This window comes from Chaetodon trifascialis, chromosome 21, assembly GCF_039877785.1.
Source record: "Chaetodon trifascialis isolate fChaTrf1 chromosome 21, fChaTrf1.hap1, whole genome shotgun sequence".
In the NCBI taxonomy this organism is placed as follows: domain Eukaryota; kingdom Metazoa; phylum Chordata; class Actinopteri; order Chaetodontiformes; family Chaetodontidae; genus Chaetodon; species Chaetodon trifascialis.
In genome coordinates, this window is record NC_092076.1 from 20472738 (window position 1) to 20496258 (window position 23521).

At 40.6% G+C, this 23521-nt stretch overlaps 1 protein-coding gene across 11 annotated transcripts in view; it reads left to right on the forward strand.

Moving 5' to 3' along the window:
- The window catches only part of LOC139349838 (rho GTPase-activating protein 23-like), a 73277-nt gene that overhangs the window by 31289 nt on the left and 18467 nt on the right, over positions 1-23521 (forward strand). For 3 of the 11 annotated variants that reach the window (XM_070990847.1, XM_070990850.1, XM_070990852.1), the window contains exons 2-4: positions 20836-21027; positions 22460-22490; positions 22824-22916. In XM_070990847.1, the coding sequence (XP_070846948.1) occupies positions 20836-21027; positions 22460-22490; positions 22824-22916 (316 nt within the window). Of the gene's footprint in view, positions 1-13553; positions 14728-20835; positions 21028-22459; positions 22491-22820; positions 22917-23521 lie in introns of those variants that run through there. The other 8 variants (XM_070990848.1, XM_070990844.1, XM_070990842.1 and 5 more) reach the window with 5 other exon arrangements.

Below are 23521 nucleotides of genomic sequence, written 5' to 3' on the forward strand. Positions count from 1 at the left end.
CTCTCCCCCACCTCCTCCACCTGTTCCAGAGGGCATCCCAAGACAGAGCTGGCCTTTCTGATGAGTTTGTCCAGCCTCTTCCTGTCAGCTGTTTTGATGCTGTTCCCTCAGCAGACTACACCATAGAACAAGGCAGAGGCCACAACAGAGTCATAGAAGGTCTTCAGGAGTGCCCCACGCACCCCAAAAGACCCCAGCCTCCTGAGCAGATAGAGTCTGCTCTGTCCTTTTTTGTAAAGTGCAGTGGTGTTATGAGTCCAGTCCAGTTTGTTGTTCAGATGAACACCCAGGTACTTATAAGATGGGATCTCAATGTCCCTTCCCTGGATGTTCACTGGTGATGGGGGAGAGTGCGGGCGCCAACGGAAGTCCACAACCAGCTCCTTGGTTTTATCCACATTGATCAGCAGGTGGTTCTGCTGACACCAGTCCACAAAATCCTGGATGAGTCCTCTGGATGAGTCCTCTGTATGACCTATCGTCCCCATCTGTGATGGGTCCTGTCTGCTTTTGTTTTGCTGTCCTTTCTGTTTCACTAATGTAGTGTTCCTCATGCATGTTGCATGTGACCACTCCTGTTGGCCCTGAGGGCCCCCTGGAGCACCTTCTGTTGGTTTTTAGGAAATTGTTGCATGTTGCGAAAAAAGTCCAAAACATGAATTGTTTTTAAAACTGAGATTGTTTAATTCAACTGGAAACTGAAGTTTATCAGCTGTTTTAAGCAAAATAAAGTCCATAGAGTTTCTTTTGATGAAGCACCATCAGTGATGGACCAGAGATGCGGGAAAAGAGAAATGAATTTTTACTGGCAATTTTGGATTAGTCCTGTAAGGTGTGCCTGAATCTAGTTCATACAGCATCACAACATCTAGAGATAATCCCCTTTATTAGTCACACAACAACATGAAATTTGTCCTCCGCCTTCATCCCATCACCTTCCTCCACAGCAGACCAGGAGTGGTGGGCTGCCATCCACCACTGGTCAGGTGGTGATCTTGCATGTTTATAGTGTTTTAGTATAGTATAGTAGTAGTTAGTATAGTATTTTAAGGAGGATACCCCAGGTCAACAAGCAGCAGGCATGGTGGAGGACACACCCCTGGAGCCCACAGCGAGTTTCGAACCCGGGACCTTCGAGCTGTGAGGCGATAGCGTTACCACCGTTCCACCGTGCCACCTACATGTGTACATCTAAATGTGTTGTAAGACAAAGATTTGAATGCCTTTTCTGGATGGTCATGGAGAAGGGAGAGACACAATAATTGGGGATAACACTGCACACTTTGGGATTATCTTTCCTGGAAAGTCTTAAGTGTCACAAAATCTACTTTGCTTTTGGGTGACTTTATCCACAAAAATGCTTGTTTTTTGGTCAGAAACATGTCCGACTAGTTCATGGTATGCAACAATAATGCCACTGAGTCCTTGTTATCAGTGTGTCTGTCTTTTGCTTCCTTCCTTTCTTATAGTGTTGTGCTCTTTGAAACACAAACATCCAAACTGGTCCCATTGCCTTCTCAGACACAGAGCCACTGTCGAAAAAATAGAACAATGGTCTTATACATCTGCCAGAGCTGGTCTGTGATCAGTACTAGATACAATGTCTGCTGCCGAATAGCTTGACCAAACTGATCTCAGAGCGGGTCTGTTGTCAGGGCACAACAATGAAGAATCACTGGAGGTCTGTGGTTACAGAATGTCACATGCTAGTGTCACTGACTGCTAACTCAAATCAGACTGTGTTTGATGACAGATGATAGTAAGTCATTAAACATTGTCACTCTCAGCATCGCTGACTTGGTTCTTTGACTCCAAAGTCTAAGGACTGATTTTGAGGTTGATCCAGGCATATTTTAAAGATCAGTATCGGGTGAAAGAAAGCTGAAGTACTAGTACGGATCCTTTCTCTACTGAACTCTCTGCTGAACTGTTTGTCAACCTCAGACTGCTAATGTTGCAGTGCTGCTCTCCTTGACAACAGCCTACACTGAGAGCATTTCAATCACTTCTGTGAGTGAAAATTAGCCAGAATCGAATATTCACCCAGACCATGGTATAAGATGGATTAAATGCGCTGACACTTCTTTGCGCCTGCCAAACAGCACTGAGCGGAGTGGGTGACCGGTCCAAGATGGCGGCCCCACGGCTCGTCAGTGCCAGTAGGCAGTAGCGGTCGATGCGGTGTCTACTCTTTATATGTCTATGGTCTGGTCCTACAGGACCAGTCCATCCCTCAGGTTGAGTCCCCCTAGTGGTCTGGCACACTTCCGTTTTGTGGAGTGAATTTGCAGAGTTTCTCTCTTGCAGTTGTTTTGGGGTTGTGTGTGTTTTGATATTTGCAGCATTTTTCTTTCGCATTTGTTTTGTGTGTTTGTAAGTTTTTGCTTCTGCTTCGTTTCTGTGATTGCAGCATTTTTCTCTTGCAGCATTTTTCTGTGGCATTTGTTTTATGTGTTTGTGTGTTTTTGGCTTTGCATCATTCCTGTGTTTGCAGCATTTTGTCGTTTGCGTTTTGCCCTTGTCGGCCACCGTAATAAATAACTACAAAAGAAAACCAAAGTCTCAAAACACAATAAAGCCCTAAGACAAAAAAATCAACTAAACCATGGCAAGCGGGTAGGAAAAAACACAAAACTAGGAACAGCCAGGCGAGTAGGAACAAACAAACAGATTACTAGGAACAAGGCTAGGAACAAACACTCTGGAGACAAAAGGCTGGAGACTCTTAATAAAGCTGAGAACAATCTGGCAACGAGACATCTTAATCGCTTAAATGGAGAAGGATGATGAGTGATGATGAGTAGAACAGTTTCAGGTGCGCCGTCGGCCCTGCCAAACAACCTGGCCACACCTACACTGCTGTACTGGAGGGGGAGACTCAAAAACAAAATTAGTCCCAGCCACAAAACAGAGAAACACAAAACAAAAACAAAATAACAAACTGCCATACTTATCAAAACCGAAGAGTAACATCACACAATTTCCATTTGACTTTGTTGTCTTTCTCTCAGAAATGTTCCCACACCAAGCTTCATTTAGAGCTTCATTTTTTACGCCAGTGTATGTATGCAAATGAAATCTGAATCGCCTAATAAAATAGTTTTAATCTTAACCAGGGTTTGGAACTGTTTCACCTTAAATGCATCACGAGTCCTGAATCTGCCACTGAATACAGACACTGATTTGCAGAGAGCTCATAAATCAGACGACTGCCAAGTTTAAATTAATGGAATTAATTTTGATCAGTCACAGATGATCTGCTGCTGGTGATGTTTTGCCTAACCTAACCTGAATGTTGTCTGCATTACTCTTTGCACCACCACCATCAGAACAATATCTATTCTTAAACTTAACAAATCAAAATCTAAATAGCGCTGCTGTCATATTTCTGCAGTAAATGACCTTTCAGTTAGCGCCACCTTCGGTTTTTAGCAGACCTACTCATGAGACCACCAGTATGTTCTTCTACATCACTTACCAGTTGAAAGTGCTTGCAGTATTTAGTGGCATCTAGCGGTGAGGTTACGGATTGCAACTGAACCAACACGAGTTTGTGTGTCATGCTTATGAAATGGCCCTGCGACCGACTGGCGACTGGTTAAAGGTGTACCCTGCCTCTCGCCCGCTGACAGCTGGGATAGGCTCCCTTTCATAAGCATGGATGGATGCTTATGAAAGGCCCATACAAAACTATTCTGTATTGCTTCCCCTTTCCAAGCGTACAGGAGAACCAAGGGTGGCCAGGAAACTTATGAAAAATGTGAGAGGCAATTCCTAGAGCCACTGTTTGGTTTGTCCATTGTGGCCTACTGTAGAAACACAGGGTGGACTCTGTGGAAGAGGACCCACTCCCTCTGTAGATAGAAAGAGCTCATTCTAAGGTAACAAAAACACCACTATTCTTATTTTCAGGTGATTAAACAGTAATGAAATCATACTTTATATTTTATTCAGTTTCTGCCACATGAAGTCACCAGATAACCATCAGAATGTCTCGGCATTAACTGAAAAGACAGACTAGTCTCTTAATTTCTGAAAAGAGAGAATATACTGCCTAGTAACAGCAGTTGCGTCTCACATGAAAAAAAATCAAAGAAATGCATAAAAGTGAAGTTGGAGTTATTTTTAGCTCAGAACCATTTTCACAGTTGACTAAAAATAGGTCAATTAGTGACTTTTCCCCTCTTTCATCAGGGACATATTATGCGTGCATGTGTCCTCTTTTTGCACTCATTCATGCCTCCAGTCTGATCCTGTCCTACTCATGTTAGCATATTTCGGTCAGTGCACTATATGCATTTCTCACTTCCAGGTCAATTTAGCCTGCTCTCTCATTTGATGTGACAGACATCAGGAAGTCTGTCACATAGCTTCTCTTACAATATCAGCCCCATATATGCACACATATATACCACATGTATGTGTGGTTGCTTGGTGATCTAGGAAATGAAGCTCATTGTAGATGTGTCTGGATGAGAGGAGGTAACTGTCTAAAATTTCAAAATAAAGTTGGAGACCTCTATATTGTATATAACTTAACATGACAAAATAAGCTTGTATACAGAGCAGTATAGTTTGTATCATAGGTTCCTGAGTGTACAGCCTGACCATTTTGAATGTGCTCTGCAGATTCACTGTATGGAAGGGAATATTTTGAATGCAGTTCATTTCTTTATGATGCAGTGCTGCCCACTTGTGGCTGTAAAGTGGAATCAGTGAAACTCATACGTGATTTTTTTTCCTCTGTCTCCTGTGTGTGCCCTCTTTTTCTTCTCAACAGTTTATATGCTGTCCTCATTAATAGGCTGCTAAATGAGTCTCAATGTAAACTAAATTGCTCAGAGATGATGTGCAACCTAGCGTTATGAAAAATGACAGGAGAGACTCCTGCAATGTGTTTATTTAAAAAACAAGAAGCAATATTGAAAGTATTTGAAACTTTACAGTTGGAATGGAAGTGGTGGTAGTAGTTTGAAGAGTTGTCTTTTCACTGAGTGGAAATAATTCCAGTCTCACAGAATGGGACATTGACACTGTTTGGTTTCCTGATCATTCTCAGGAGAGGAAACTGACAATTTTAGAAGGAAGAGAGAAAATTTGCTTTGGGGACTAACACCATGGTTTGTGTAACCAGTTATTGCCACATTGTTATCAGTGTAATATTGATATTTTTACTAGGATCAGTAACAAGTGGAGCCACTGACTTTGGCTTCTAAAAACAAATTGTAGTTACTGTTGTTTCATTGTAGTTAGTGAAACATATTTGAGTATTAATTAGTGGTTAAAGTGCATGTATGTGTGTTGCTGTTTGCTTAGATCACTGATCTGTCCCACTGTGGTATTGTTGAGGGGCTCCAGTATCTCTATTCAGCGTCCTCTGCAGCTGTGAGTTCAGTACTGTCATCAGCTCCAGTCTCCTCTTTATCCCTCTATTCATCCTGTCTCTCATTGTCTCTGTCTCTTTTCTCTCCCTCTCTGTCACTCTTTCCTAAAAACAGTTGTCAGTTTAAATTCATGCGAGCTTTCTTGGAATGAAAGAGAGGCATCATTAAATGTGACATTATACCTGAATGAATTACAGATATGTTATATTCTCCCTCTCTTGTGGGGGCAAAAAGCCCCCAAAACAGCATTTAGACTGACATGGTGCACTTAAAGCTGCATTCATGCATTTTGTAGATAGAATGAGTAGAATTTGTCAGTTGCATTTCAAAGTTGGCCCCTCCTCCCCGGCTGGCACCTGCTCACCCTCACAACCTGTGCGTTGTGATTGGCTGGTGGCTACACCTCTACTGCCCAGAGGTTGATGCCCCGAAACATCCTGAGCACAGCAAAATAAGAAAATACAGGCAGTGGGCAAATTTGTACAGATACAGACACAGACCACCACAGACCTCCAGTGAGTCAAAAGTGACGATTGAGAGAGATTAATTTTGTATGAGTCTATACTAGGGCTGGGCTGACGATAGCAATATATCTCGCGATAGACACGTCATCAATATCAATATAAAATGCGTTCGATTAAGCATTCGATAATTTTTTTTTCTTTGTCGGAAGAAACCTGAAGTTGTGAAGCGAGGTCGGTTGCATGAACAAAGGCACTCACTCTCAGGTAACTGAGCAACGTAGGTAGTAATCGCTAATCAGTGAGAGAGACACGCTAACACGCCAATCATGTAACAGTATCAAGTTCTGTTGCGCCATCTCATTATCACGAGGCAGCGGCATATCATATAGCTAAAGACATGCTTCACTGAGCACTGTGGAGAAGCCAGGTTATAAACATCTCTTACACATGCTTTTTTTTTCTTAAACACACTTGCAATAAAAATATAATTGAATAGTTCATGTAAGTTTAGAGTAAGAGGAGTGACTAAAGTTGTTCATGTGTCTAGGCTGGTTTTATAGTTCAATCAATCTTACTGTACTGTCTATCATTGTTTGTTTGTTTGTATGTTACAGATGTCAAGTCCACCTCAGTTTCCGCTATGTTTCCAAAACACTGCACATATTTAAAAACATTTTATTCACCAGAAGGTGAATCAGCTTGTGAACTTTCTGCACTAAACCTGCAGAAAAAAAGTTCTCAGGTTTCTCTCTGTTTACATTTTTACACTTTTTTTTACATTTATTATTTGAGTGTTTTCCATGGTTGTGTTGACATTTCCTTTCCTTTCTGCCTTGATAGCTGAGGGGATTATAATCAGAGGAAGGTTAAATGTTAAAATAAAAATGTTTGCGCCTCTCAGCTCTTTTAGTACTTCTTACACCCCGTAATGACCAAGGACTAGAGATGTCAAAATTGGCCAAAAATGACACTGGGTTATTTCTTCTAAAAAAGCGCATAGGTTCAACCATTGGGATATCTATTTTTGCACATTATGTCCATAATAGGGCAAAACTTTCATTGATTAGAAGTGTAATGTAAAAAAAGGACGAAGTGTGCACCATAGTGTCTGGGCATCAAGTCCATAAATGCAAAAACCAGCGAGATAGAAAACAACCAGGCATCCAGAAACAAAGGGAAAAGGCAGGTAAACCAAGAAAGGTTGGAAAATACAGGAAGTAAAGCAAAATGTGACACATGAGGTCAACCCTCAACATAAAACAGGAAATAACAAAACCAAACAAAGCAGATCGTGACAGTGTATTTTGTAATGTGTTGTAATGTAGATCTTTTAAAAGACATGTTTCTGTTGAAATGAATATACCTATACAAGTAGTACATCTGTTGTTTTAATTTCAACGTCCTGGACACCAATTATAATAAACACCAATTTTTCAAACTGGTCCAGTATTAAATGAGGGCACTGCTGCTGCAGCTATGAAACAGGCCACAATGTAATCCCCTCAGACATTTACACTCCATCAGTGTATGTACGTTCACTGAAAGATGTTTGTTTTTGCCACGGACAGGCTCAGATTGTTATAAGTGTTTGACAACATTATGGAAAGGATCCCTACAGCTATGGATCCTTTTTGTTAAGGAGTGAGATTTGTTTTTTGTTTAACCACAAACAGCTGTTATAGCGCTCTCACCAAAGCCACCAGACTCCATTCATAGAAACAGTAATTTTATCATCTTGAAACATCCTACCAGGCACTGCCCCAGCTGGTAGAACATGTCTTGTTGACAGTTCTTCAAAACCACTTTCAAGGTATCCTTGAAAATACTGATGTTATCAGTTGATTGTAGGTCATTTTTAAGATGTTTTATAGGGGGATGATAATTAATTTATTACTTATTGGCAGGAATAGAAGGGATAATATTGATTGCCCTCTACTCCATCATAGAAAACATCCAGTTATCCATTTACCTCCACCCTGGACAGATCATCAGTCTTTCTCAGGGCTGATGTAACACACAATAGAGCTGTCCCTGATGACCTGAGAGGTCTGGATACTTCATAATTTATCGTAATTCATGATATTTGCCTGCTGATTGTATTGTAAAAAATCTCTCTCATACAGTAGATTGCAAAAGGACACTGTTAAAAAAACAAGAAGGGTACTTCCACATGAGTACAAATGAAAGGAGTGAATGTTAATGAATAGTAGGTGTTAATTACAACATAAAGTAGATGTTTAAGAAGTTACAATTGCAAAAGAGTTATTTCCAGGTACACTCACACACCAGTGGCTGCAAGCTACCGTGCTAGGCGCTAACCATCTGGAGCAGGTTCTGGTTCAGGGTCCAGGACTTTGACTTTACCTTTGAAACACTTAGTCCTAAAGGCTGCAGTTGCCATTCTTGTGTCAGTTCACTCAGTTAATACATGTCTCTCTTTGTGTTCATTTCAGTTGATTCTTAAAATCACATGTAGCTAGCTATAATCACACACACACACACACACACACACACACACACACACACACACACACACACACACACACACACACACACACACACACTTCACTCTGTCTTACAGGGATCGTGTCTTTCTCTCTGTGTTCCTCTTTCTCATCTTATTTGCTGTCTGGTTGAGTTGTTCCTCCCTCTTTCTCTTCCCTCCCAGGCCGAGATTCTGCCTGACAGCTCTTTATTTACCTTGCTCTCTGCTTACTCGCTCCTCATTCTCCTTAAACTTAAATGCTGACTTGACCCCAACTGCAGAACATTTGTAAGTTTAAACTTCCTTCACTGAACTGGGTGAGTTTCATTTAGAAAAGGATCGATAGGATTACCAGAACAGAGAAACACATACATCTTTGTGAGTTGAAGGATTGAAGATACCATTATAGTATAGTATGGAATTACTATGCTTTCTGTTTTTCTTTACTGATGTCATCATACAGAATCAAAGACATTTGTCTGATTAGTTCTCCTCCCCGTCTATGTTAGTCCATGTGTTCCCCTCTGTCTTTGTCGGTTCATCTTTTGTACATGTGAGTTAGCTTTGTTATTAAATTTGTTGAACTGCATCAGACCACATTGTGTGGTCTGCATTTGGGTTCAATTCCTGTTTTTTCAGTGACACACTTACACTTACATAAATGTCATGGCTATAACTAATGATGATTTTCATTGTTGATGAATCTGACGATTATCTTCTCAATTAGTCGATTAGCTGTTTGGTCTTTAATATGACCAGAGAATGATGAAAAATGTCAATCAGTGTTTCCCAGAGCCCAAGATGATATCCTCAAATGTCTGTCCACAGCCCAAAGATATTGAGTTTACTGCCAAAGGGGACTAAAAGACTAAGAACTAAGTAAATATTCGCATTTAAGAAGCTGGAATCAGAGATTTGTTAAAAAAAATCAATCTAATTGACTGATTGATCAAATAGTTGCTGATTAATTTAATAGCTGGCAACTAATCGATTAATTGTTGCAACTGTAATTATTCATAGATTTGATAACCACATTTGATTTAATATGGTGTTCTTGACTTGGTAGTAGGTACTCTGTATTTGTATACCATGAACTGAAGTGTATCATGAATTAAACAGTCAAACAGCCAGAGAGAAGCGTTTCTCCTCACAGCCATCATGTGGTTAATCGCCCTCATACCAGCGCCTCGCCTTGAGCTCCTGTGGAGTCCTAACAGGGCCGAGGCATAAAGAGTCAGGGCAGAACAGATGCATATTCTCCTCTGACTCACACATCACATTATGTTATTTTGGTTCTGGCTTGACTCCTCCATGATTATGAATCTTCAGGGAAACGCTGACAAAAGTGCACAGATTGGTCACAGTTCTTTCCCAAACCAACACTCCTCAAATGGAGAGACACACAGTAATGCCAGAATAATGTTCCCAGTAGTTTGCTTGGTTTCAGGCAAGATAACTTTGGCTACTTAGGTTTTGTTTTACAGTTGTAATGTACAGAAAGGAAAGGTTAAGAATATAAAGTAATGAGGTAGAAAAGAGAGAAGGTGTTGGGAGAGAAGTGGAGAGAAAATAAAGAATTGGAGAGGATAAATAAGAGAATAGGAAATGAAACAAAAGGCCAGTGGAGGACAAGAGATGAGAGATGCAGAGGCTGCTGGATGATGTTTGCATGGACGTCAGCCTCTTTTAGCATCTCTTCATCCCACTTCTCCCTCTTTATCTTCATTCTCCCTCTCTCTTGCTGTATGTCTGTTGAGCTGCTCTTAGGTGTCAATGAAAAGAGCACTGAGGGGCTGACAGCTCTGCCAGAGCTGTTGTGGAGGGGTAGAATGGACACACACACACACACACACACACACACACACACACACACACACACACACACACACACACACACACACACACACACACACACAGTACAGTTATCCAAGAAGCACAAACATTTATGCTCACTGACAGTTTGGTTGTAATGTTTTATACTCTCAGACACTCATTTCTATTTTTTAAACCAGATATACACACAAATGCACTGACATGAAATGCAACACAATGCATTGCAGTTTACATACCATATATTTTTTAAGGGAGCTAAATAGTGCATAAGCATTTAGATACTCAAAGAAAATGATGTAGGATAAACGCAGTGAACGAGGTAACAAATAGGGAGTGATTCTGAACACGGCTTAACACTGGAAGCAGGTGAAAACAGCCAGCCTGACTCTGTTCAGTTAAAATACATGTTGACCAACACTTCTACATATCACTAATCAATTCAAAGTATCTTGTTTGTTTAATGCGTTAATTAGGAAGTTTTATGCTAAGCTAGGCTAATCATGTCTTGTCTTGAGAAAACATATTTAATGCACAGACATGTGATTGAATCTTCTCATGTCAGACAGCAAAAATGCACATTTCCCAAAATGTTAAACTTTTACTTTGATACAATAATTATTGATTGAGTCCACAAAATGTCAGAAATTAGATTTGACTTGATTTATTGATGGATCTACAAAATACACCAACATCTAAAGGATAACATGTTTAAGACAGAACACTAATTTACAGACAGATTAAACCACAGAATCTTAAAACAAAAACTGAAATTGCATAAAATAATAAATGGCAAGATCAGTCCACCTAAATACAGAAAATCAGATGAATATCTCGAGTAAAATTTCATTCATAACCCAAACATAAATAAGCACTGACCTGACATCTTGTTTTTTTTTTGTTTTTTTTTGTTTTTGTTGTTTTTTGTTTGTTTGTTTTGTCAACCTCGGAAAATAAAAGGCTACCCAGAAAGCAAAAATCCATTGAATCAACATTGAGGTATGGTCATGGCTTAAAATTGAATCAACATTGATGTCAGACATTGAAAGTAACATTGAAAGCGCTCGTTATGATCAACATTGAAATAATGTTGAATTTTCAATCAGTCTAAACATTGATTCAATATTTATTCAACTACATCAATTTCAACATTGAAACAATGTAGAATTGTCAATTAATCTGAACATAGAATCAATATTGATTCATTTATAAATGCATTGAAATTACATTGATTCTACATTGCAACAATGTTATTAATTAAAGGACCATTACAGCACTTTTCAGCCTTCATCTGTAGGTTTTAAATATGCTTCATGCAAGGCAAATTGCATGAAGCATACGCAATTTGAAGCGTCATTTTGCCGGGCGATGCGATGGACGCGATGCGCGATGGACGCGTTGGCCGCGAAAATCGCTCTCATCGCGTCACCCCATTGCGTTATTGCTTCATCGCTCGAGTTGAAATAATTGAACTTTTGCGGCGGATTCGCGTGAAGACGCGCCGCGACAGCCTATCAGCGTTGAGATCGTCATTGATGTGCTGACGTACGGACGTGGTCGATGAGAGAATGAAATGGCGGAAGAAATGTTGTTGTTAGGCGGGCTTGTCGCGCGACGCGATGACGCCGCAAGGGGTTTTTGTACCAGCGTCAAAACTGGAGCGTCTGGCGCGACGCGATTTCATTTGAGGAGCGATTTTAGGCGTTTGGTGGGAACGTAGCCTTTTCGTACCAGCGTCAAAACTGGAGCGTCTGGCGCGACGCGATTTCATTTGGAGCGCGATTAAATAATTTTCATCGCGTTTGGTGGGAACGTAGCGTTAGCCTGGCAGGGGGCAAGTAAAGCCTGGTGGCCCTGGTGCTAACGACGCTAATAAGCTACAACCGCACTGTAATAATTCACAAAGTTGACATGCTGGTGAAAATACATTGTGTTCTCATTAGGACTTACCAGTTTGTCTTCTTTTGTCACTCAAAGGTAATAAAAGCCACTAAAAGCTGCCAACCGCTGCCAACTGTTGACTGGTTTGAACTGGTTTGGTCTCAGGAGAGAGCAAGTCTCGTGGGCGGGGGCACAGGTGCACAGCCACAGCATGCCATACATTGAAACCATGTCTATTTAATGTTGACATTTCAACATTGAAAACCCAGCATCTATACAATGCTGATTCAACAACATTTTTTCAAATGTTGAAATGGTAGCTCTAATTAAATATTGAATAAACATAGATTTTTAAACTTCAACCAAAAATAACCAATTTCACCGAAATTCAACGTTGAATCACTGTATTTTGCTATCTGGGAAGGTACATACTAGTTTTTCACTGCAGGGCAATGATTTAAATAAAGTTAACATTAAGTCAAACAATGACTGCCAGGTGATGGTATCTGAACAGCAAAATAAATTATATTCTCAATGACTTACCAGTTTGTATTGCTCGCACACAGAGAAGAACTTTAGACACGGATGGTTGAATTATGGCAACTACAAGCCACAAAAGCGCCTTTGAAAAGTCCCTTGAGATCTCACTGGTCTTGCAGAGGGAGGGAGGGAGGGGGCGAAGCAGTATCAGCACCACACATTGAAATCATGTAATTTCACTGTAGGGCATTTCAACATTGAAAAGTCATCATCTATTCTACATTGAATCAACAACGTTTTTTCAAATGTTGAAATGGTATCTGTGATTAAACATTGAATCAACATAGCTTTTTCAACCTCAACCAAAAATAACCAATCTGACCAAAATCCAACATTGAATTAATGTCTTTTGTTATCTGGGTATCCCCAGTACTGCACTAGTGCAACCAAAAAAAAAAAAAAAGGCCTCCGGCTACATTATTTACTTTAGGCAGTATACTTGAATGCACACTGGCCCCGCTATTGTAGTCATGTTGTGTATATGCACAGAAGCACAGAAAAATATCACTTTAATATTAAAGGAAAGCCGCAAATCCTCACACATTTCAGAAGCTGGAACCAGAAAATGTTTGTCTTTTTGCTTCATCATCTATTATTGATTAATGTTCTGTCAATCTGCTAATTGATTAACCAGCTAATCGTTTGAACACACATAGTTCACAACGTACCCTGGAGACCAACAGCAGCATCATGTGAGTCTTAAAGGAGGAGACAGAGAGACCAAACACTGAGCTAGAGATAGAGTAACATTGCTTTCTGCTCTACCAATGGACTAGATTGTGTAGCAAAAGGATGGTGGGGAGAGAGAGAGAGAGAGAGAGAGAGAGAGAGAGAGAGTGCAGGGATGTCAGCAAATAGACCCAAGGGAGAGAGAGAGAGAATGAATAGAGAGAGATAGAGAGGCATGGCAGGGTTGAGAGGCGGAGGGAGGACTATACTTAGACAGCAATAAAGATAGTCAGCCACAGCCAATGCTGCACTATAGTGCCAGCATGAAGGGGGACACATTGGATCTCTTAGAGGCAGCGTGGGATTGTATCCAGGTCTAAAATCTGGTTTGACAACAAGCTGTGTTCTCAGCTCAGCTGGTCCAGGAACGGAATTCAACTGGTCTGGGATGGAGTCGCTTCTGAAATCCAGAGAGGAGCACTAAATTTAAGCCAAATCACACAGCAGCAACTAACCACTACTTCAGTGAGATGAGTGTATTTTTTCTGACATGAGGACAATTCTACTTTGAAAGCTTTAAAGAGGACTAGTAATTATTTGAGAATGCTATATCAGCTAATGTTGCCTCTAAAGTTACCCTGGGGCCGATGCTGTTTCACATTCAAAATGCAAGGATGCATTCCTCATCTAGACCTGTGAACTGGACTTAACAGAAGGTGGACGAAGGCAACAAACGGCTTTTTCGATCACAGAAATGTTCATTAACAGATAGGTAAAAAAATGAGGACTAGCTCAAGACAACATGGTAGAAAAGTGGACAGAATATGACAAATGGAGTCTAATCTAATCAAAGATCAGATGCTTTCACTGGCTTTGGGCAGAATCATCATGCCTTGACCATCTATCTTTGAGACCAACGAAACACAGTCTGAGTTTCCCTGAAGAAGATGCACATGAATGATGAAGCTCAAGCTAAATTCAAGGAGGATACAACAATTACAGATTCACACATTAAAGACTGGGCGTTTTGCATCCATGGTGCTGAATGTGATACTTAAGTAGTAGAGATACTGTGTAGGAGTTTGTTTTCCACTGATTTACCCTCGGTTGTCGCTTCTGGCCGTGATGCATCCAGCAGAGATCGTGCACAGCTGACTGCATTTCTCAGTTGTGGGGTCTGAAGCCTTGTGACCCCTGGTGTGTGTTAGTGCGTGTTCCCTGTACAGACAGTAGATGTGCTTACGAATGTGGAGGTGCTATGCTGAGGGTGTCAGGTGTTGCACCAGCTCCGTCAGGCCACGAGTGGCGATTTCAGTGTTCTGTCGGGGTGGACTGTAGCGACGCCGAACCTCGCTGTATCTGGCTAGCAGTTTTAAGGGGTGTTTCACCTCGCACCTCACCCCGGCTGACCCCCATTGCATCACCAAGAAGACGGGGCTCCCGGAGGCTCATACAGCGCCACCGGTTATCCTGGGTAAGAGGGGAAACACTACTTTGGGCTGAAACTGGGGCTGCCATTATTCAGTACTATTAAATTGTGTTACTTTCTGGCCAGGGGTCAATATTTCACCAAATAAATTTGTAACATGCTTTAGATCATCTTATGACACTGACTCTTGAACTGGGTTTAAAGCCAGCCTGATGATCACATTATTAAACAAGTGGATGATAAGACACTTTAAAGAATTGACATTGAAGTCATTAATATGTCTGTGGCCTTCCCATTCCCCACACACTTTTTTAAGAAAAGAAAAAAAAAATTATACCATCAGTGTACCATATTGTTGACCGTATAGGATCACCAAACCATCAGCTTAGTGGGAAGGCTGGTCCTGATGCCCTCTTTTTAACTTTTGTTAAATGTGGCTTTGAATAGATTGAGTGTTGTACATTATTTATACAATTTTTTCTTTTTATCTTTCAACTTGGTCACTGCTTCAGTAAGGCAATCTTAAAATGCCATTTGTTGCCGTGTTTCACAACCTGTGTGAGGTACAAAGTGGTTGGGAAGGAGGTTCCAGCAACCAGGGGTTCACCTGAACCAACTCTGCTTTGCAGATGAAGGTTCTGTGCCTTCTGTGCCCCTTTTCCAAAAATGTGAAGGCAAGGATGAATGCTTTTTATTAAAAATGAATGGTTTTATTTTGCCACTGAGGACACTTAACAGCGAACGCTTGTTCACTTCAGTTATCAGCAGTATAATGTAGGCTACAGCCAATAGGTTGTTTTTGCCAAGCTTTGTGTACTACATATCTTCTATCTCCTTTGTACACATCTTGTTTATTACCACACTTCTTAGACTTATATTAATCAGCTTTTTGGCCACTTTTTGAGGGCAGAAGGCTATGAGCTGAATATCATATCAAAGATAGAATGGTCTAGTAAAGTTGATATGGCTAATGTGTCAGCAAAAACATTTTGACCATTAACAAATCTAATGTCAACCTGAAGATTCCAATTTTCACTCTCCCAATAGCTCTCTTATTGTCCCCACCAACTCCTGAAAAATATTTCTCTCTTAAGCTGTGAAATGTTACGCTATGTTCACCGGGTAGTTGCTAACTTTGTTTGCTGTTTGGTGCTGGGCAGGTAGTATGCAGTGAGTTTTAGCAGAGATTTTCCTCTGTGAACAGCTGTCTGCTGCTGCTGGAAATAATGTTTATGACATTGGTTAGACTCAAACTGTGAATTCATGGGCCAGAAAACAAAAATAATAAGCTGATGGGGGTAAATGTTGGTGTAGAGCTTAAGGGAACTGCAGAGTTGGTGATACTGCATATGTAATCATTAGCGACCCCTTTCATAGTCATTTCACCCATTGCTGATATGAAAATATTGGGTAATATTATGTGGGAATATACATGTACTTAGGTTTGATCTCAGACACGTGGAACAAGAATCATTGAACCAAAAAATCTGGAATCTAGCCACTGGACCAGAATTTGTCTGTGGTCCCTCCTTCTACATAGTAGATTGACTCCAGCTCTAAAAACAGCCATGGCTGTCATCATATTGAAGGGTCCTCATCTCGTGTCTGATCTGATGACTGTGGACAGGTGTATTTCCTCTGGGATCTTCTTTTGCCATCTTGCTTTAACCTTTCCTGTCTTCTCTGATCAGTGCAAAGACACCGTTATTGACCATCCTCGTCCTTCTCCACCATGTGGGTGTCCTGGTTTGATTACAGGAGGCCAAAGTTGATGTCGCTGCTTTCAGCGTTAGGGGTGACTTTAACCTGTGTCACAATAGAGACTGCACAGTGGAATAGAATGGAATGGCTGTGATTATCTACAGTTTGGAGGAAGATTCAGCACGTGGCAGTTGATTCAGTGTGTGTTTGTGTGTGTCTCATGCCTCTGTCTGCCTCTCTGTGCTTCCTTTAGGTGTTATGTAATGTAGCACTGAGGGGGACTGTTGGCAAGGGGAAGGGAAATGAGGCTGATGCCCTCTCTACACACAGAAATTCATGTAGCCTTAAATAAAATCTTGTGTATGTGGGTGTGTGTGGTTGTGCTTTTACATCATGTGTTCAAGTATGCATCAGGCATCATACCTTTTCCAACACACACTGCTTGTATGTTTGCATGTCTGGTAGAGTGATCCAGCTTCTAGTATACACTGTGTGTGAGTGTGTGTTATTGCACAGCGTGTCTGTCAGTTTATATTATGTGATCTGTGTATGCAGGGTGGATGTGACTATGTCTTTTTGCATTGTGTCACTCTTTCTCTCTCAGTTCAGCTCATTCTGCTGTGGTCTGAATGTCAGATGAGCTAAATCATTTCAATACCCAACAGTAACGGCCTGCAATGCTAAATCCAAGCGAAGCAAACCAAATTATTGGTGCAGTAGACAGAAGAACAAGTAAATTGATTGAGTGGGCCATGTTAATGTTGAGCCATATTTGAGTCAGCACAATAAGCTCTTGTTGTCCTGAAATAGCTGCATAATCAGGCTGAGACTTCAGGGTTAGGTAAGGAGTGCTTTGTAGGGCAGGAGGGTAAAGCCAAGAACAGTAAACAATATTAAACTTATACTTGTTTTAAGTTACTTCTCCAGGTGAATTAAATTAAGAAAGAAAATAGGCATATTAAACAAAGATATTATTGGTTTACTACTGCTTGTAACATTTAATGAATTACATCCACAATACCAGTGTGACCACCATTCTCACAACTGGAAACAACTTTATCTAAACTCCTCGCTTTTATAGACAGAGATGCTAAGATACAGTATTAGTTCCAAAGTGATTTGTATGTATGTATGTATGTATGTATGTATGTATGTATAATTTCTGATATAATACATCTGCTCAGTGCACATGTACCCAGGTAAAACCATTTCTGCTGAGAGATGCTTGACAGCTGAATAGTTCCTTATTAATTGAATATAGGCTGTAGCACAGTATCAGCGTCTTTTTAATAGCTTGCTGGTGTTTTTAAATAAGATCTGTAAAAAGAGGGAGGTCTGGAGTAGAAGACAGCACTAAAAAAACATTGAGGTTCGAACACAGTTTTAAGGAACAGCATTACCCTAACGCAAATCCACAGTCTCCCACCGCCTACCTGGAATAGGCCTCTGTTCTTTCCCCAGTGAGGCCTGAGATGGGAGTAATTCAGCAAAATGCACACACAATATAACAAATGTATTCAAAATCATATATTGAGTTGAACTGAGTGCAGTGAACTGTATTCCACTGTTATCTGTTACATTAATCAATATTCTTCACATTCTTCATGTTAGTTTTGCTTTTAATTTTCATTCTAATTTGCTTGAAATCATTTGAACAATGAGTTGTTATGTAATTATGATACGTGATTCTACTAAACAATATTAAATTTTGTCCTAATTGGAATCCATGCTAACTGATATGAACGCAAACCACAGATTTCTTTTTACAGCCACTATGAAGGAAATCTAAAAATAGGTTTGAACTTCAATCTGTGATTGAGTCTTAAATGCTTACATTTCTTAACAAGGTTGTCAGTGCTATTCCATGTCAAACGAGAAAGTTTTGTGGAAGGTAGATTTAAACATCACTTCAATTTAAAGTTTAATTCTCTAATGGGACAAATTGTGGGTTTTAAGTGTCCTACTTGTACAAATATTTTTTTTTCTGTTTTGTGTTTTATCACTAGAAAGAGATCCTAATCAAAATGCCTCACATGCTACACATTGGCACACACTGGCAGGCTACTGCTACTGCGTTCAGATTCAATGCACTTTTGATATGTGCCATCCATGTAGTTTTTGTAGTGTAGAATAATGTCAGTGTTAATTGTGTAAAACTATAGAATGAAGTTATTGTTCACGCACTTGCTTTCAGTTGTTGGGCTAACAGAGCTGTGTCACAGAGAGAGCTGGCAAAAAAAATCACTGTTTAATAAAACACACTCTGGCATGTTGGCATTTCACACTGTGAGTGGGTGGGCGAGTAAGGTGAGTGTGTGAGAGAGAGATGGGAAAAGAGAGGTAAGCATACAGCATCTCACCTCTTACTGTATGTTTACATTCGCTCATGTGTGAAACGTCACCTGCAGAGATGTCGCATTAGGAGGAATCTAACGCTACAATGTACCCAACTGTCTCACACATGTAGAGATATGTTGACTTCCTGCTCTGTGGCTTTGCACAACACAACTCTCCAGCACACCCACAGCCACACATACAAAGAAATGTCAGTGGGCAGGAATCCTCTGCGGTCATTTCATCGTGTTTGTGAAGCCTGATGGTGAAGGATAATATATGTTATGTAATGCTATTAGAGTGGGTCTTTAAAAAGTTTGAAAAGTCAGTCTGAAATGTAAACCTTAAAAATATTTATGCATGCATTTTATGCACTTCATATATATTCAACTACAAATCAACCGTCAGACTGTCCACTCACTGATATTATGGTAGAATGTGGTTAGAAAGTAAGCCTATTCTAAACTAATTGGCTTCCTTCTGTGGCAAGTGTGTCTTTTGCCTTCTCTCCTTGGAACTATTCTTAGAGGCAAATGTTTCCCCAAAACACTCCTCTGAAGGGATCGGCTATCCACTTCCTGTCTAAAGAAACAGAGTTCCTGTTGTTTTCATAACTGAGTCCAGTGTTTTTAGTCTATGAATATGTGTGATTTTCTGTGTGTTTCACTGTGTATGCTGGTGGATACTATACAGTATGTTTTCATGCTCTCCCAGATGGTTTTATGATCCATCCAATATTTTTTTTTCTCAGTACTGCTGACTAATAGTTTCTGTTTTAAAGTATTTACCATCTTTAAAAATACGCTGAATATTTTTATATTAATGACACGTAAAATTCTTTTTAATGTGAAAGTTGGGAGTCAGAAGTGAGGCATTAGAGATCTTAGTGGCAGTTTTCAGTGAAAAAGCCTTGAAACTAGCTCATAAGAAAGCGGAACATGGAGCAGCTGAAGAGCCCGATATTATTTTCAGGAGTTGGTGGAGACCAAACCAGAGCTAAAGGAGGAGTGAACGATGGACTTAGATTCATTGTGTTGAAAGAAACAATTCCAAATGAATGATGATGTTGCTTTTTGTCTGCAGGATGAGTAAAAGGTTTAAGTTTAATATGTTCCATCTGTCTGGCTTGTTTAGAGTTTTTCTGCCACCTAGTGGCCAAAATAGGATTAATGTAGTTTGTTGGCTAATTTAAAGTATTCAGTGTTTTTGTGCCTTAGAAACACAGTATACTGTAATTGTCAGGGAAATCAACCCACTCAGTAGAAATTAAACTAAATAATCATCAGTATTGACTAAATTTAGAATATGTATGTAACCAAAAATCCATGCACCATAAGTGGTTCATAGATCTGCTGGATCCGTCCTCCTCCCTACGTGTAGAAGCTTTTATCATTGTTAACTTCAACAGATATGTTTTTGTTTAACCGCCCCAAGCTATCAAGATCAGTGTAGTTAATTCATTAAATAGAGTTTCCAGACATGTTTGGGCTACTGTATGACCCATTATCAAGCTTAAACATCATGTGGATCAACATCATCTGAAAGTTACAGAACTCAATGTGTGTTTGTATCTGGCTTAATCCTTACCCCCTTTAGCCTATAGAAACATCAGTGGATGTTTTCAGGCTCAGTCTCTGTGAAGTTGCCTTTGTCTATTGTTCATCTGATTTTCCAGGTCTGTGTTTATGAGCCCTAATAATTTCCTGTTGTTCCATGACTGATATTTATAGACTTTATATATTTTTAACTGCCATTGCTGGCTGGAGGTAATAAATATGATTATAGGTGAGGTTGTTAGTGAAAATAGAGCTCACTCTTTAGAGAGAGGAAGTCTCAGAGAAATTCCTGGCATTGGTGGAATTCTGGCGGATCTGGGCAGAGTCGTCAGTGAATGGACCACAATACGCCCACATCCACCCACTCATACTTCTCCTATATGTATTCAATGATGAATGATTACACAGTCACACTCAAGAGTTCAGTGGAGGTCCCTCAAAATGATACTTACAGTGGACTTCAAGATTCACATGGTAAAGTTTTGTCAGTGTTCATTTCCTCCCAAGAGGGAAAGGAAAGTTAATTGTTATTGATCTAAACATTTTCTCCTCTTGTCACTAGGCTAAAGGGTGGAAAGATGGCATGGTGTCGTCCAATGAGATCAGGCGCCGGCCACTGTCGTCGGGTGAGGTGGAGGGCATGTCATGGCAAGGACCACGGACCATTTTCCTCCAGAAGAACTCACAGGGATACGGCTTCACTCTGCGCCACTTCATCGTCTATCCTCCAGAGTCCTCCCTCCACAACCTCAAGGTTAGTGGACTGTTGTTCTGGAGTTGGACTTTGGTCTGGACACAAAAAATGAATATATGTGGCTCAAGCAGCCAGTAGAGAGAGTGCAAGTACAAAAATTGAATCAGTATTTGGGAAAACACCTCATGCCATCAAAAGTAGAAGGATAATGAAGACTTACTGAAATTTCTCTTGGACATGGGATGCTTTTAAAAATAAATGTCAACACTCAGTCGAATTCTGACAATCAAAGACTTTGCACAAGCCTTTCGTTGCAGAATGTAGTGAATGGGACCTGACTCTCACTAGCGACATTGCTCTGTGCATGACCATTTTGGTCTGAAATGAAACATCTATGATCACTGACTCCTATGTTCATACTTGCATTCATTTCAGCCTTTTATATTGTATTCTATACAGTATTATATGATAATTGGCAGTCATGAATGTGTGTGTCAAAGCATCTAAACACGATGAAAAATGATCAGAATACTCTGCATAATTTTGTACATTACAGGCAGGAATTGATGTTGTGGTCATGGTTAAACATATAGACACCACAGGCTGAACATGATCGATTGCACAGACAACACGTGGTCTTCTCTTGTATACTCTGTGGACTAATGTCAGATATGATGTCACAAGCTTATTTCCTGAGCAAACCACTTCTTACTAAACGGCTAAACCTAATGCTGTGCCATAATGGATGCATTTTATCTGTCTGTCTGTGGCCTGTGTGTATACTACATATGGAAAAGTAATTCTGTTCTGCTATGCCAAAAAGTTGATCATGCGAAGCTCTACAAACATCAGACAATCTTGATTATGTGCACATACACACACACGTGCTGCATTAAGTCAGTAAGTCATTCTGATCATTTTTCTAAGGTGATACAGATCCTACAGGTCCAGATCCACACACACACACACACACACACACACACACACACACATACTTAAAATGACACACACTTAAATGTCCTTCTGGCTTGGAGAGTGGTTGGTGTTGTGTAGAAGTGGATTTCAGTCTGTGTGCAGAGCCCTTTGTGTGTGCAGGTCAGGAATGAGCTAACTCAGCGAAGCATCAAAGCCTCCAAATAGATCCAGCCAGCAGGCCTGCCAGTCAGACAGACAGACAGACAGACAGACAGACAGACAGACAGACAGACAGGCAGGCAGGCAGGCAGGCAGGCAGGCAGGCAGGCAGGCAGGCAGGCAGACATTGAGACAGGCAGTCAAACTGACAGGGAGTTAGTATGTCAGTCAACGAGACAATTAGACAATCGGTCAAACTGTTGATCAGCCAGTTAGGCAGCTGAGCAACAGCCCAAACTGCCCCATGAGCTGGAGTCAGTCAGACCTGGGTGGGACTGGAGCTTTGGGTTGAATGTGAGCCAAGCAGTGCCCCCTTGTGGTCTTCCTCTTCAAAAACCTGCTCTGTCTTCTTTTACAGGATGAAGAGAATGGAAATGCAACTGGAAAAGGTGAGTGTTTCGTGTTTCTGCTGACTTCATCAGCAACACAGTCTTTGCTAATGTTTAGGCATTTAGCACTGATGAATCACTGTTACGGTTTCTTGTATGCATCTTTACAGTACCTGCCATTTGGGCTCATTAGGATTTATTCTATCTATTGTGTTCTGTTTTATGAATGCTCACGATGTGTTTGTGTGTGCGGGGGACTTTTGTTTCTATGTGTAGGTGGAACTGATTCAACTTTGTGGGTTTTGCTGATATTTTCAGCGCTGGAAATGTTTGCTGAGTTTGGATTTATTCTTGATGTGTATGCACATACTTTGTATCTGTGTGTTTAAGCAGGTTGTCCGCGGTCTCGTTTGGAGCCAATGGACACCATCTTCGTGAAGAGTGTCAAAGAAAATGGCCCTGCCCAACAAGCTGGACTGTGTACAGGTAGAGAAGTTGTGAATCCAATGGATGAGGAGTGGAGAGATGTTGAGGCTTCTTGATCATCTGGTGTATTTCCAAATGTTAGAGAGAGTAGAGGAGACATGCCACAGTATCTCCGTCTCTCATTTGGCCTTGTGGGCAAACTGGTGGGGGTCCAGCTGTGGTGTGACAGCTGACAGGATGGTATTCAGGATCAGTGTTTCCAGACTGGCCGGTCAGTAGGGGATGTTTTCCAGAGGATGGGTATTAACGCTGTCCTGTAGGATTCCCAGAAGAAGTGGAGGATGGGAGCTCCATGGCACTGAACTAGAGCACCTTAGCTGGGATGCTATCTGGCTCTGAAGGAATAAGAATAAGAATTAATTTTATTTCATCAAGAAATAACTGCTTATAATCAGTTGTTTCTTTATCAGCTCTTTAGAGCACATGAACGCTACATCATTTCAACATCATGTTTAGTTTAGAGACCTGATTCTTTATGTAATATATAATAATATTGTATTTGCATCTTTCCTTTAGTTAAGAGTCATTTGTTGATGGTTCTGGCAATTATATTTTTAGTTAAACAGACTGACAGATCACTCACTGATTGGACAGTTTAGGTGACT